General features: G+C 38.6%; 1 protein-coding gene across 5 annotated transcripts in view; it reads left to right on the forward strand.

Moving 5' to 3' along the window:
- STS (steroid sulfatase (microsomal), isozyme S) overlaps positions 1 to 13,302 on the forward strand; it is a 140,842-nt gene that overhangs the window by 69,607 nt on the left and 57,933 nt on the right. For all 5 annotated transcript variants that reach the window (XM_017812292.1, XM_017812291.1, XM_017812290.1 and 2 more), the window contains one exon: positions 7,784 to 7,920. In XM_017812292.1, coding sequence (XP_017667781.1) covers positions 7,784 to 7,920 — 137 coding nt within the window. The remainder of the gene's footprint in view (positions 1 to 7,783; positions 7,921 to 13,302) is intronic.

The raw sequence follows: 13,302 nt of genomic DNA on the forward strand, positions 1-13,302 counted from the left end.
AAATAAATATATGATGAAGCTCCAATCTTCAACACCACTGTTATTTTCCTGTAAAGCCCTTTTATATGCAATGTGTATGAATATATATTAATAATTCCAACATAAATGTTATAAGTTTATTATACCTATTGCCTATATTACCTCTGCAAGTTCTTTGGGGTTCAGGTGATGACCTTCCTGACATTTTCTTTTCTAGCTGATTCTCAGTCATACTGTCAGCTTTATGACTTCTTACTATGTATAAACATCAAACTCTTCAGAAGGAATAGGCAAGGAAGGAGATGTGGTGGGGTAGCCTTGTATGTTAAAGAGTGTTTTCATTATCTAGAGCTTAATGATGGTGGTGATAGGTTTGAGCGTTCATGGGTAAGAATCAGGGGATAGGCCAACAAGGAAGATATCATGGTGGGAATATGTTATAGACCACCCAGCCAGGATGAAGAGGCAGATAAAATATTCTATAAGCAGCTGGGAGAAGTCTCACAACTGCTGGCCCTTGTTAATGTAGGGGACTTCAGCTTACCAGATGTTTGCTGGAAATACGGTACAGTGGACAGGAAACTGTGTAAGTGGTTCTTGAAGTGTGTAGAAGATAACTTCCTGACACAGCTGGTGAGTGAGCCAACCTGGGGAGGTGCCCTGCTGGACCTGCTGTCTATGAACAGAGGAAGACTGGTGAGTGATTTGATGGTTGAAGGCCATCTTGGGTACAGGGATCTCAAAATGCTAAGAGTTTTTGATTCCTATAAAAGTAAGGAGAGGGGTCTGCAGAATTATTACCTTGGACTGCTGGAGGGCAGACTTTGGCCTGTGATTCTATATAATCATTAGAGTTTGTTTTTAAAGTCATCTTATAATTTCTTTATAGCATGTAGCTATGTGCTGTTGTAGTTACTTTGGTCTGCTTTTTTTGAGAGGTGAAATTGTATTTATCTTCCTTAGTCTAGTGTACTCATATTACAATTTTTATTTGTTCCTAGATAGACTGAAAAAGAGCAAATACAAAATTCGATACCCAGAAATGGCACTGGAAACAAATAAATACAATTACAAGAGTCAGATCTGGTGTGTGAAAACAAATAGTAATTTAGTTGCTTACCCTAATTGTAAGTGGGCAGGTCAGCTCAGTGTGTGTTAATTCTAATTACTTTTTCCCAAGGGGAAATGTGTTTACATATTGCAAACCTGTAAGAACACTCTCTAGATACTACAGCATATTTGAAAGTCAAATGCATGCTAATTATTTCATGTTAAATTCAACGTGGTTGTCACTCTTATATCTTCAGCATGCCCTTTAATGACCAGCTGCACAGAAAATCCAGTTTTGGAAAATGCCAGAGACCAGTTTCTAATGTATAAAAAATTAACAATACGAAAGTACCACTCTCTGATACAGAATACCTCTCTGACAAATTTGTATAGCTGGTCACAATTAATATTTAAAAAAATCCTAATGAAATCTAGTTTCTGGAAAACAATATTTGCATACAAACGTTTATATTTAAAAGGTATGGTGAAGGTGAATTTGAACAATTTTCTTGTCTATTTTTTTCTGTCATAGATTGCACAGGCATAATTTTTAAAATTTTGTGATAACAGTTAATAAATTTTAAATTTTCATTTTATCTATTCTATTTTAGTCCTTGAAACATTGTTGCAACACATAGTCAGATTTTTTTTCATCTACTTAAGGAGACTGGTTTAGAGTTTTTCTATATGTTACTGGGTCTTAATATCTGGCAGTTGTCATTTTATACTGGAGTTAAGAGTTCTGAAATCAAGTGTTTTTATAAATCCTACAGGAATATTCCTTATAGTTTACAGCAAAATACAAATTATAGAGTACAGTTTGTAAATCTTTGTATACATATGATGTATATATGCGCATATATTAAAAACAGGTATTAACCTATAAGCTGTAACAGCTCTACTGGATCTTCATGCCTTTTCTCTCAGACCTCTGATTGTGTCTTTTGAACAAAAAGGTAACAGGAAGAAGGTGTGGATTCATACAAGGCTTTACAAAGTCTTTAAATAATTTAAGAATTATTAAGGACCTCACTAGTTCTGTGATGAGTGGCAGATGGCATTGTCAATGGAACACTTCTAAAAAAGTAGTAAATCTGTCTATTTGCCTCCAACATTTTGTGGGAGAGAGGGATTTAGTAATGAGTATAATTTGTACTAGATGACAAATTCTTTTTCTTTCTCCATGCTTATGAAAGTATACTTTAGGAAGGGGAGAAAAAAGGTTATATAGAAAGGAAATAAAAACATATATGAGTTGAGTACCTTAAGCATTTAAAGGAAACAATGGGTATGAACTTATAGATGTCAAAGTGTCTTGTCTTTTTGCATGGAAGAATTACATCACAAATGCAGATATAGTAGTAGTACATCCTACTTTTAATATGTAGCAGAAAGAGTCAGATTATTCATATATTTACATTTTCCTTCCTCTCTCAATTCCGTTTTCAGCACCTCTTCTGGTTCTGATAAGTTACACCCAAGTGGTCTGGAGTTCTCTTTCTGATTTTGAAAAATTTTGAAAACATGACATCTGTGTTTGAAGGTCTTTTAAAAGAATAGGATAGAACCATTCATTCATGGATTCATTCATACTAACAAGAATTTTAACAGTTAACAGTCAAAACAAAATGAAATCCAGCATGTAGGAGAAAGTCCTGCTTTGATACAACTAAGGCAAGGTTTGCCGTTTCCTCTTGCAGGAATAAGAAGGCTTAATGAGTGCATTCAGCCAGTCCTATCACAAAGATCACTGTCTAATTGGTGATCTAATCTGGAAGTAGAGGAGGCGCCCATGGGGAATAAGCACTAATTTATCCACTGAGAGGATGCTGAATAAGAAGATCCTTTTAGTAAAAGGAGAGTTACAGGAAAGGAAAAGTTAAGTTTGCATCTGCCTGTGTCAACACACTGTTACCTCACCTGGAGTACTGTGTTAAGGTCTGAAGTGCTCAGCACAAGAAAGATGGGGACCTCTTACAGTAGGTCCAGAGGAGGACCATGGAGATGATCAGAGGGATGGAACTCCTTTCCTATGAGGACAGGCTGAGAGATCTGGGGTTGTTCAGCATGGAGTAGAGGAGGCTCACTGTAGCCTTCCAGTACCTTAAGAGGGCTTATAAAAAGGAGGGAGAGGGACTTTTTATTTAGACAGATAGTGACAGGACAAGGGACAATAGTTTTAAACTGAAAGAGGGGAGGTTTAGATTAGATGTTAAAAAGAAATTCTTTACTCAGAGGGTGGCAAAGCACTGGAACAGGTAACATGGTTGTAGATGTCCTGTCATTGGAAGTGTTCAAGGAGACCTGCTGGTCATGCTGTTTTTGGTGCAGCCCAGGATACAGTTGACTTTCTTGGCTACAAGGACATATTGCCAGCTAATATGGAGCTTCTTGCCAACCAACATTGCCAAGTCCTTCGCCTTGGGTCTGCTCTCAATCCATTCTCCACCCAGCCTGTATTTGTGCTTGGGATTGACATCACCCAGATGCAGGATTTTGCACTTGGCTTTGTCGAACTTTATTAAGTTCTCATGGACCAAACTCTTAAGCCTGTCCAGGTCCCTCTGGGTGATATCCCTTCCTTGCAGTGTGTCAACTGCACCACATCAGTGCACAGAAAAGCAAACAAAATTGCCCGAGGAGTTTTCAAAGCAGAGAGCAGTATTTGGAGCAGATTTGCAGGAAAAAAAGTTACAAGACTTGTGTTTGGAGCACAAAGTCAGATTAGTTTTAATTGCTCACTCACCCACTTTAAAGCTGTGTTTTACAGCTCTAGCCTGAGCTGAATCTTTGATTAGTATAAAGACTCCTCACAGTAAAAAAGAACCCAGTACTTTGCAATGCAGAGGAATCACCAGCAATGTGATGCTTTTAGATGTTTTCAAGATCCATTAAAAACACACTAAAGAATATCTTATGTCAGATGTATGTAATCTCTCTGGCTACCCCATAAATTGAAAAGACTGTGTGATTCATGTAAGGATAAAAAATCTCAGATCTTTTGAAACTGAGATTCCCTGTGTTTGCACCGTGTAAAAGATAGTGGGAATAATTTTTGAAGGAGCTGTTTATTGAAGTTCAGGAGTTAAGCTGTTTTTGTCAAATTTCTCTCCTGCCTCCTAGCTGGTGTTGTCATTCCATTTTCAAGGTCGTGGTAGAGGTAGTCAGTTATAATACTCCTCAAAGAGTTTTGTCAGGAGATAAATAGCTGTCTCTGTTCTTTTATAGGATATTAATAGGTGAGACACTTCTCCACCTGCCAGCAAGCTGTCAATCAGAACCTGTCAATTTTAGTTGGAAAGAAGAGAATGATGTAGTGGCCTTCTATATCAATCATTGATTCGATAACGCTTCATGAAAGTTAGATCTTTGTGTCAGTTCTATTAACAAAACAAACAAACAAAAAAGAAAACTTCAAAGAACTCAAGTTATTATGTCTTGAAAATAACATTTATAGTGGAGGCTTTTGATACTTGTAGCAAAACAGGTGTACATTTAGAAGAATGCGGTTATCTCTGTGGCATTAGAACAAGGCAGTTTACATGAAAAGTAAATTTTGCCTGCACTGTCATAACTATAAAGTAAATTTTTGTGGTGTTTTACCCTAGTATTTGTATATTAATCTCAATTCAGTGAACTGTGTTTAAGGAAAAAATAAATGAAAATCCAAGGAAGTAAAAAATACAAAGTTATAAAACAAAAATATCTGCCTTGCAGAAATATTCTCTAATGAAAGGTCAGTGTTATATTTATGTATATATTAAATATTTAACTTATAAGTATACATCTTTTTTTTGCTTGAAGTGGTGATATTTTTAAGCGTTTTAATTGACTCGGAAGTCCCATGTTATTTGTTGCTACAAAAATGAAAAGTTCTCACATGTATGACCTTTCAAATAGCAATAACCAACTTTGTGAAAATTGTATCTGTCATGGTTTGAGAGCCTCAAAAATTTAATTCTCTAGTCAAAGCCCCCTCCCACATCTCAACTCAATGTGAGAAGGTTTTTTCCAGACAACCACACGAGACTTAGAATGGGAGAAAGAGAATATATTACAATGACTGTAGACATAAATATTATAATACATTATACACACGATCTCAACTATCTCTACCATGACAAATCAGTATTTATAATGGACCAGATCTCTTCTCCCCGCCAAATAAAAGTCCAGGAGGGAAGAAGCAAAGATCCTTCCCAGTCTCAGAGCAGCAATTTCTCTCTAGGGCAGCACCTTATCTTCTTCTCATGCAGCAGCAGCCATGGCTGGATCTCTGCCAGCACACACGAGGGGGAAATCCAAGCCCCCTCGGCCACTCGTTTCAAGCGAGGGTCTTCTTCCGTAGGCTGTGTTCACCAGGACAAGGGTCACTTCACTACGTCATATCACGAAGCTCCGGGGTCTCCGTGACAGTCCTTATCTTTAGGGGATTCAAACCCCTTTGCAGAACTCCCATGCTCTGCCTCAAGCTGCCAGCTTGGCAGCAACGGCGAGGGGGGAGCCAAGGTCACCCCCTCCGCATTCTTTCTCCGAGCTTTTAAGCTCTTCTCTCTCTCTGGTGCTGCATGTTGCATTTTAGGACTTCCATCCAGTAGGAGTCCACCACCCCAACTTAAGAGGGGTCTCAAAAGGGTTTTGGGGGGTCTGGTTCAGTTCTTACCCCCAAAACTCTGTGTAGAGCTCAGTCCTGCTCTCTCTCTCTCTCTCTCTCTTCATTAGACATCTCTGTGTCTTCCTTACTCAGCTGCATGTTGTTGTCACTGTTCAGTCTTATCTCTCCTGGCTCTCTGCCACCGCTCTGGCCAGTGTTGTTCTGCCGCTGCTTCTGCTGCTCACTCACAGTGGAGAAAAACTCCCAGCTTTCTAGCTGCAGATACTTGGCCCAGCATTACGCTGTTCCAAGTCCCCACAGCCCCCCCAACCAGAGGCTGGGGGCCCCCAGAGGCCCCAAGGGGCTTCGAGCCCCTTTCTAGTGGTGTTAGAACATGGCTACCACTTCTACAACCAAACTACAACTCACCTTCTCTTCCGTTTGCTTGTGGTATGTTTACATTTTGCAGAAGCGCTCCTTGGATAAAACTTCCAAACTTCCAGGGTCACCACCCCCTGGGGCTTTACCATTTTATAACTGCAGGGGGAAAAACTGTTTTCCCCCCACTACAGTATCTTTTATAAAAAATATTATTTTTTTTAATCTGTACTTCACAATACTAAGCTAATACAGGATACATGCACAAATATTTGGAAGAGAAATAAAATAATTTTGTATCCATTTTCCACAAGAAAATGTTGTAGTTTTTTTTTTTTAAGAAAGAGAATTTATTTATAAAGAAAAAATCCCTGTCAAAAACACAGTTATCAAGGGAGTAATGCGGATAAAATGTTCCCATTTTGAGTTTATGTGCTGCTGTATATGCCAGTAAAAAAACATGCAACTTTTGCAAAAACATATCCAACCAAGGAGAGAGGAAAAATGCATCATAAATATACTACATTAAAATTAATTATTTTTCTTTAAGATGAAAGTATTGATATTAGATTAATGTCTTTTACTAAAATACTTTGTTTTCAGGTTCTAAAGGTTAGGATTTTTTGTTAATTTTAAAGGAACAGTTTGCATGAGCATGTCTGTATTGTTCCTCCCCTCTTTAAAGGGTGAATGAATCAACTGCTTGAGGAAATATGTAGTCTCCCTTTGATGCTGACATGAATCACAGGTATTATCCACCCCAGACTGGCAAGGGAAAATATGGTAAATAAAACTAAAAATAGACTGCAATTAGCTGTGGGCTTTAAGGTGAGATCCAGACAAGTTCTGTGGGTAGTGCTTTTGTGATTCAGCTGATATTTACAATATGCATAATGTACTGCAAATGCTGTTAGAGTATATAGCAGTAAATTTGGTTAGTACGGCACAGTTTTAAGTAAAGTTTTATAAATAATGCATAAGGAGAAGTACTTGCTTAAGCTGTGCTTTCACAGCCTGCTAGAACTAATCGTAAATATCATGTTGACAGATCACATGAACAGCAAAATTTACAGAGCCTATTTATTGCGCTCTTTCTAATGCATCTGTTCAGGAAATACACTGAAGACAGAGGAGACTGTTCATTACTTTGAGGAGAAAAATCTTTAATATCAGTATGTACTTCGAGGCTCTGATCACACGCATACACACACAGAGCTTCAAATGAAAGGAGGGTTGGTCATATACCTTAGTCCAGGATAAAGACCCAGGTCCTCATAATAGTCTAGTAGGTCAGCTTCCACATGACTTTGTGAGGAAGGTAATTGTGTTTCATGTAAATATGTAGTTCTGAGGGTATGTTTTTGAACAGCAATTGTATTCAGGCTTTTAAATATATACTTGTAAAATGAAGAGAGGCGGTTTTTCTCTAGAAACCGCTAGATTCCTGGCTTTAAACAAGTCCTCTTTCAATATATATAGTAACTAGTAATTAGGTGAATTAAGTAATTTATTTTTGCTTTCAATTCAGTATAAGAATGGCATTTTCACTGGGTGTGTGTTTGTTCTGGATTACTCTGTAATCAATTACAGAATTCCTTTTTCTCTTTTTTGTTTTGGTGGGGGTTTTTTTTGGTTTGTTGGTTGGTTAGTTGGTTTGTTTTGAAGGGAGGCCAGGGAAGAGGGAGAGTCTTTTTTTTAACTCTGCTGTCGAAAGATTTCTTTTAGTCATTTTGTTCTAAAATATACTAAGGAGTTGTGGATTTGGTTCGGTTTGTTTTCCAGGAACACTGATGCACCATTTCTTCTTGTCTTGTCTTATCTTCATGTCCACACTGCTCTGTATGCTTCAGAAAATTTCAGAGGAAAGAGCAAGCATGGCTTATATGGTGATGCAGTGGAGGAAATGGACTGGAGTGTAGGTATGTTACATGTGCTTCTAACAGCAATCAATGGAATTCATGGAAGATTTGTGTTCATGTTCACTAAATTCTGACCAGCAATTTGGATGTCTACAGTATATCTGTCATACTTGTCCTTTATACTTAGGGGAAAGAAACAGTCATTTAAAAAGCACAATAATAGGAGCTCTTGTAGTATCTACTTTATGGCCAAAATTATTATGTCCTATTCTCATCTTTAACTATAAAGGTAGTCTATAGAGCATGGACTTTAGCAGAGATGTGGTCACGTAACTGTGGACTTTTAAAGCTGAGTAGTTAAATCCAATGCCCTGAGCTCCTGGGTGCCATCTGACCTGTACAGGTTATCCTTATAAAACAATATATTAATTCAAAAAGTGACCACATGGTATCTATATAAAATTATCTTCAAATGAAGTGGCTATATTGTTCACTGTTGGCAAAACTAATTTGCTAATTATTTTAGTGAGTTCTCTGAATTATTGAAATCACTAATGTGAGGTCCATTTCTGTTTATGTAGAACAGTCAAACCAACCAATTTGCCCTTCAGAGCTTCTCTGAGGCTGAAGAGCAATTGCTCCTTATATTTTTCAAGAGGTTTCCTATATCTCTAGATATATTAAAGTGTTTCTTTGATTCCAGAGATAATCGCCTGTGTAAACAAGTAACAGTTCATATTTGTAAATAATCATATTGTAGAATAGCAGTATTATAAGGGTTAAAGATGAGTTTACAGTCCTTCTTCCTGTGTACCCCAAGTTGATTCTGTTCTCAGTGCAAGCCAGAGCAAATCGGCTTTCTTCAGGAAAATGTCGCTTCCTTATTAAGTTTCTATGAACAGATATTTAGTTTTGGTGCCTACATAAATTATACCGGTATGTGCAGTTAAACATACGTATTTCTTTGGATATTTTCCATCAAGAAGTCTAGTTTCAGAAGCAATGGACAAAAGGCAGCACAGCACATTTAGTGATTTGTAAGGTATTGACTGCATTATTTACAAAAACGGGGAAAACCTTTGTGGGAAACTGTGATGTCCTGAGGAAGGGTTTTCAGTGTAGGAGATAACAGAATAATACTCTTTTGTAAATCAGGTTTTGTAAAGAGAGAGCAGCTTTCATTCCAGTTGTATCAACCCTGAAACTTTATCACTTTTTTCAGTGGCCACCAGCATTCGGTCAGTTGAGTACTTGTATTAGATAAAAGTATGCATGTGTTATCATTTTTATTGGCATTCACATTGTAGTAAGCTACTGAGTGTTAGCTGGTTTTACTGTCTGCATTTGATTTTACTATTTCTTTTTCTGTTGTGCGATATTTATCTTATCCAAGCCTATTTGGTCATTTGCTGCTGCCATTACATTTTTCTGCCTCCTTGCTGCCCCAGAGAGTGTCTCCACTGTTTAAACAGCAAGCTGGAAAGCAGGGCAGCTGACATGATGCTGTTTCAGGCTATTTAGTGATGTAGAGGTGGTAACATTAAAACCCACTACTCTTTTCCAGAATGACCACAGGCTCTTAGAAGATGTGTCAAACTTCTCTAGGAGAGAAGCATACTATTTAAAAAGCTTGGGATAAATCGGAGATACAAATTTAGTGGTGGTAACACAGGAATTTTGAACAAACTTGGAGGAGATACATGAGTTTCCTCATGTACTGTCCTTTAGAGTTCATTACAAAAGCATCAGGGACAGCGGAGTTAGCTTTATCAGGAAACAGATCCTTGACTGTCATTTACTAGAATACAAGCATCAAATTTTATTTCTGCTGGGGGTCTGGCTACTTGTTTTTGCTTCTGTCTTGTAAGATTCCTATGATGAAATATGGCATAGTTTCTCCAGGAAGTAGAAAATGCGTTTAGTTCCTCTCCTGCATTATTAGCATGATGAAAAAAATGTTACGACTATCATTTCTGAAGGAGTCTGAAGGAATAATATAGCTTATTTTTTTTTTCAATTGAAGTACTTATTTTTATTAACCTCCACTGAAAATTCCAATCCTAATGTATCAAGCAAGTCAGACAAAGTAGATTCATTCACTGTACTGCTCATGTCAATAACCAGTATTTTCCTGGAATGCCTCTGAAGATGCTACAGTAAAAAAGTCAAACAAAATTTTCTAGAAAAGTTGAAAAAGTGAAAACTGTAATCTTTCCAGAAAAACTGGTTTTATCATTCAGTAGGCAGAAATTACTATTTATGCATAGAAGAATGTAGCTTGCAAAAGCAATAAGAACAAAATAACCCAGGTATAACAATATACTACAAAACTTTCTAAGTGAAGACAACCCAGCATATGAAATAAAAATGACTGTATGGAAAACTACATTATAATACAACATCAGAAACCTTTGACCTCAGGTAGGAAAAAACCCACAACTTTAACTCAGTTCTAAAAGAAACTTACCATATGTTTTCTGCTCACTGGGAAATGTTGTGGAAAACCCTTGTGGATGACTAAAACAAACAAACAAACAAAAAAACAAACCAAAAAAACCTCCAAAGTTGCAAGTAGAAGTACGAGTTAGGACTGTTAGGTACCAGTGATGAAAAAGATTGAAGATATATATATATATCAAGATTGAACCATCTTGAAAAAGCAACAGCCTTTCTAGGAAGATGGAGAAGTCCACTCCAGCTGAGAATTCTAAATACAAAACAATTCCATTTTCATTGTTTTGTTTTTTATTGAGAATCAATACCAAATTGGACAATAATTCAATTGTAAGACAATCTCCATTCTAGGAGGAGAAAAACACATGAATAAAATACTTACTTGAATATTTCATGTTTGTGACTTGTTAAACCACTGCTGAAGAGTATGATTACAATCCATGTCAAAAATCAAAAATACAAAGCCTCTGGATAAGCTTTGGGACCACGTATGTCTACTGCTTTTGCATACTGATATGTGCATAGCAGAATTCAATGTTGAAAGCATTCACAGTTATAATGTCACTGCATGTGACATGCCTTAGAGAATTATTCTCTGGCTAATAATATTAATTTTCTTTCAATGTAGGCTAAGCACCTTATTAATGCTATTAATTATAATTCATATGAGAGCAGATGAAATAATCTTAATGTCTAAAAATGGAAAAAGAAATGATGAATGAATCAATGAATGCAATATTATCCTCTTCTTCCTTCCTCTCTTCTTCCCGTCTTTCGTTCCTTCATTCCTGATTGAGTATAGGAAGAGAGATGGATACATTCAGAAATTGGTTTTGATGTAAATTTCATTACAGTAATTTAATCCAAAACAGATCACTGCAAAGAGTTTTGGAGCCCCCTGTAGACTTGCATGAAAGCTGTGTGAAGGCACAGTAATCCAACACCACTTTTGCAAATGGCTGTTTATTATTCTGTAGCAGAACTACATATAAGGTCTTCCTCCTTTGTACAACAATCACAACTGAAAGGCTTATATGTATAAAGGTGTCAGAAACTGTAGTCTGGAACAGACTGTAAAGTGAGAGCTTTGTCTGGAGATCTTTATTATGTGAATGTCCTGAAAGCTGAGAAAACTTAAGTGCCTCTCTGCCACGATCTTTTGACCTGTCTTAGGATCAAGTTATGCCAAGAAGATACAACAATCATCTCATGTTGGTTAATTAGAAGAAAAGGTGAGGAAATAAATCCCAAAGCATCTTACATGCAACTTGTATTTGAAATATCTTAAAAGATTTTGTAAGAGTTATATATGAAGAGTGTAGCTTGGTATATCCACTGTACAAGAGGGATATGGAGCTACTGGACAGTGTCCAGCAAAGGGTTACAAGAGAGACTAGAGCATTTTTTCCTAAGAGAAAAGGCTGAGAGATCTAGGACTGGGGCTCCGTTCAGTCTGGAGAAGACTGAGTATCTTATTAAGGTATATTAATTAAGAGAGACTTACTGCCTAAGGCCTGTATTGACAGGTATAGTAGGTTTCTGTGGCTGAGTTTTGGTAGCTGGGGGGGCTACAGGGGTGGCTTCTGTTAGAAGCTGCTAGAGGCTTCCTCTGTCCCATGGAGACAATGCCAGCCAGCTCCAGGACGGACTTCTTGCAGCTGGCTAAGGCTGAGCCAATTAGGAGTAATATTATTGCCTCTGTGATAACATATTTAAGAACAGAAGGTTGTGGCTCAGAAGGAATTCCAGCCAGGGAAGAGCTGAGTGAGAACATGGGAATAACAATGTAGGCACCAAGGTCAGTGCAGAAGGAGGGGCAGGAGGTGCTCCAGGCACCGGAGCTGAGGCCCCTGCAGCCCGTGGTGCAGATCACGGTGGAGCAGCTGTGCCCCTGCAGCCCATGGAGGACCATCGGGGTGCAGAGACCCACCTGCAGCCCATGGAGGAGCCCATGCTGGAGCTGGTGGATGCATGAAGGAGGCTGTGACCCCGTGGGAGGCCCAAGATGGAGTAGGGTCCTGCCGGGGACCTGTGGCCATGGAGAGGGAAGCCCACGCTGGAGCAGGTTTTTCCCAGGTAGGACTTGTGGCTCCTGTGGGGGACCCACGTGGGTACAGCTCATTCATGAAGCACTGCACCCCATGGAGGAGTGACCCACAGGACAGCAGTTTGGGAAGAGCTGCTGCCCGAGGGATGGACTCACATTGGAGAGGTCCATCAAGGACTGTCTCCTATGAGAGGGACCCCACGGGAGCAGGGGAAGGACTCCTCTCTCTGAGCAGCGGCAGAAACAACAACTGACTGTAACCCCCATTCCCCATCCCCCTGCCCGGCTTGGGGGGAGGAGGGAGAACATGGAAGAAAGGAGGGTGGGGGGGAAGGTGTTTTTAAGGCTGTTTCATTTCTCACTCTTTGTCTCTTATCCTGTTAGTAATAAATTTAAGTACTATCCCCACTTTGAGTCTGTTTTGCCCGTGAAAGTAATCAGTCACTGACCTCTCCCAGCTCTTATCTCTACTCATGAATCCTTAGCTGTTTTTTTTTTCTCTCTCCTCTGTCCAGTTGCAGAGGGAGAGTGAGAGAGTAGCTGTAGTGGGTACCTGGTATCTGGCCAGGGTCAACCCACTACAAGAGGACAAGGGATAGTTTTAAACTGAAAAAGGGCAGGTTTAGATTAGCTATTAGGAAGAAATTCTTTACTGTGAGGGTGGTGAAGCACTGGCACAAGTTTCCCAGAGAAGCTGTGAATGCTCCATTGCTGGCAGTGTTCACAGTCAGGTTGGACAGGGCTCTGAGCAACCTGACCTAGTGAGAGATTTGGCAGGGAAGTTGGACTAGCTGATTTTTGAAGGTCCCTTCCAACCCAAACCATTTCATGATTCTCTGTTTCTATAGTGATTGACAAATTTTGAGAACACTAATGACATCTTAAGTAGATTTTCCTTACAAGGAAATATAATGCCTAACTTTTTTTTAACCAGTAGTAGT

This window comes from Lepidothrix coronata, unplaced genomic scaffold, assembly GCF_001604755.1.
Source record: "Lepidothrix coronata isolate B3197 unplaced genomic scaffold, Lepidothrix_coronata-1.0 Scaffold35, whole genome shotgun sequence".
NCBI classification, from domain to species: Eukaryota; Metazoa; Chordata; class Aves; order Passeriformes; family Pipridae; genus Lepidothrix; species Lepidothrix coronata.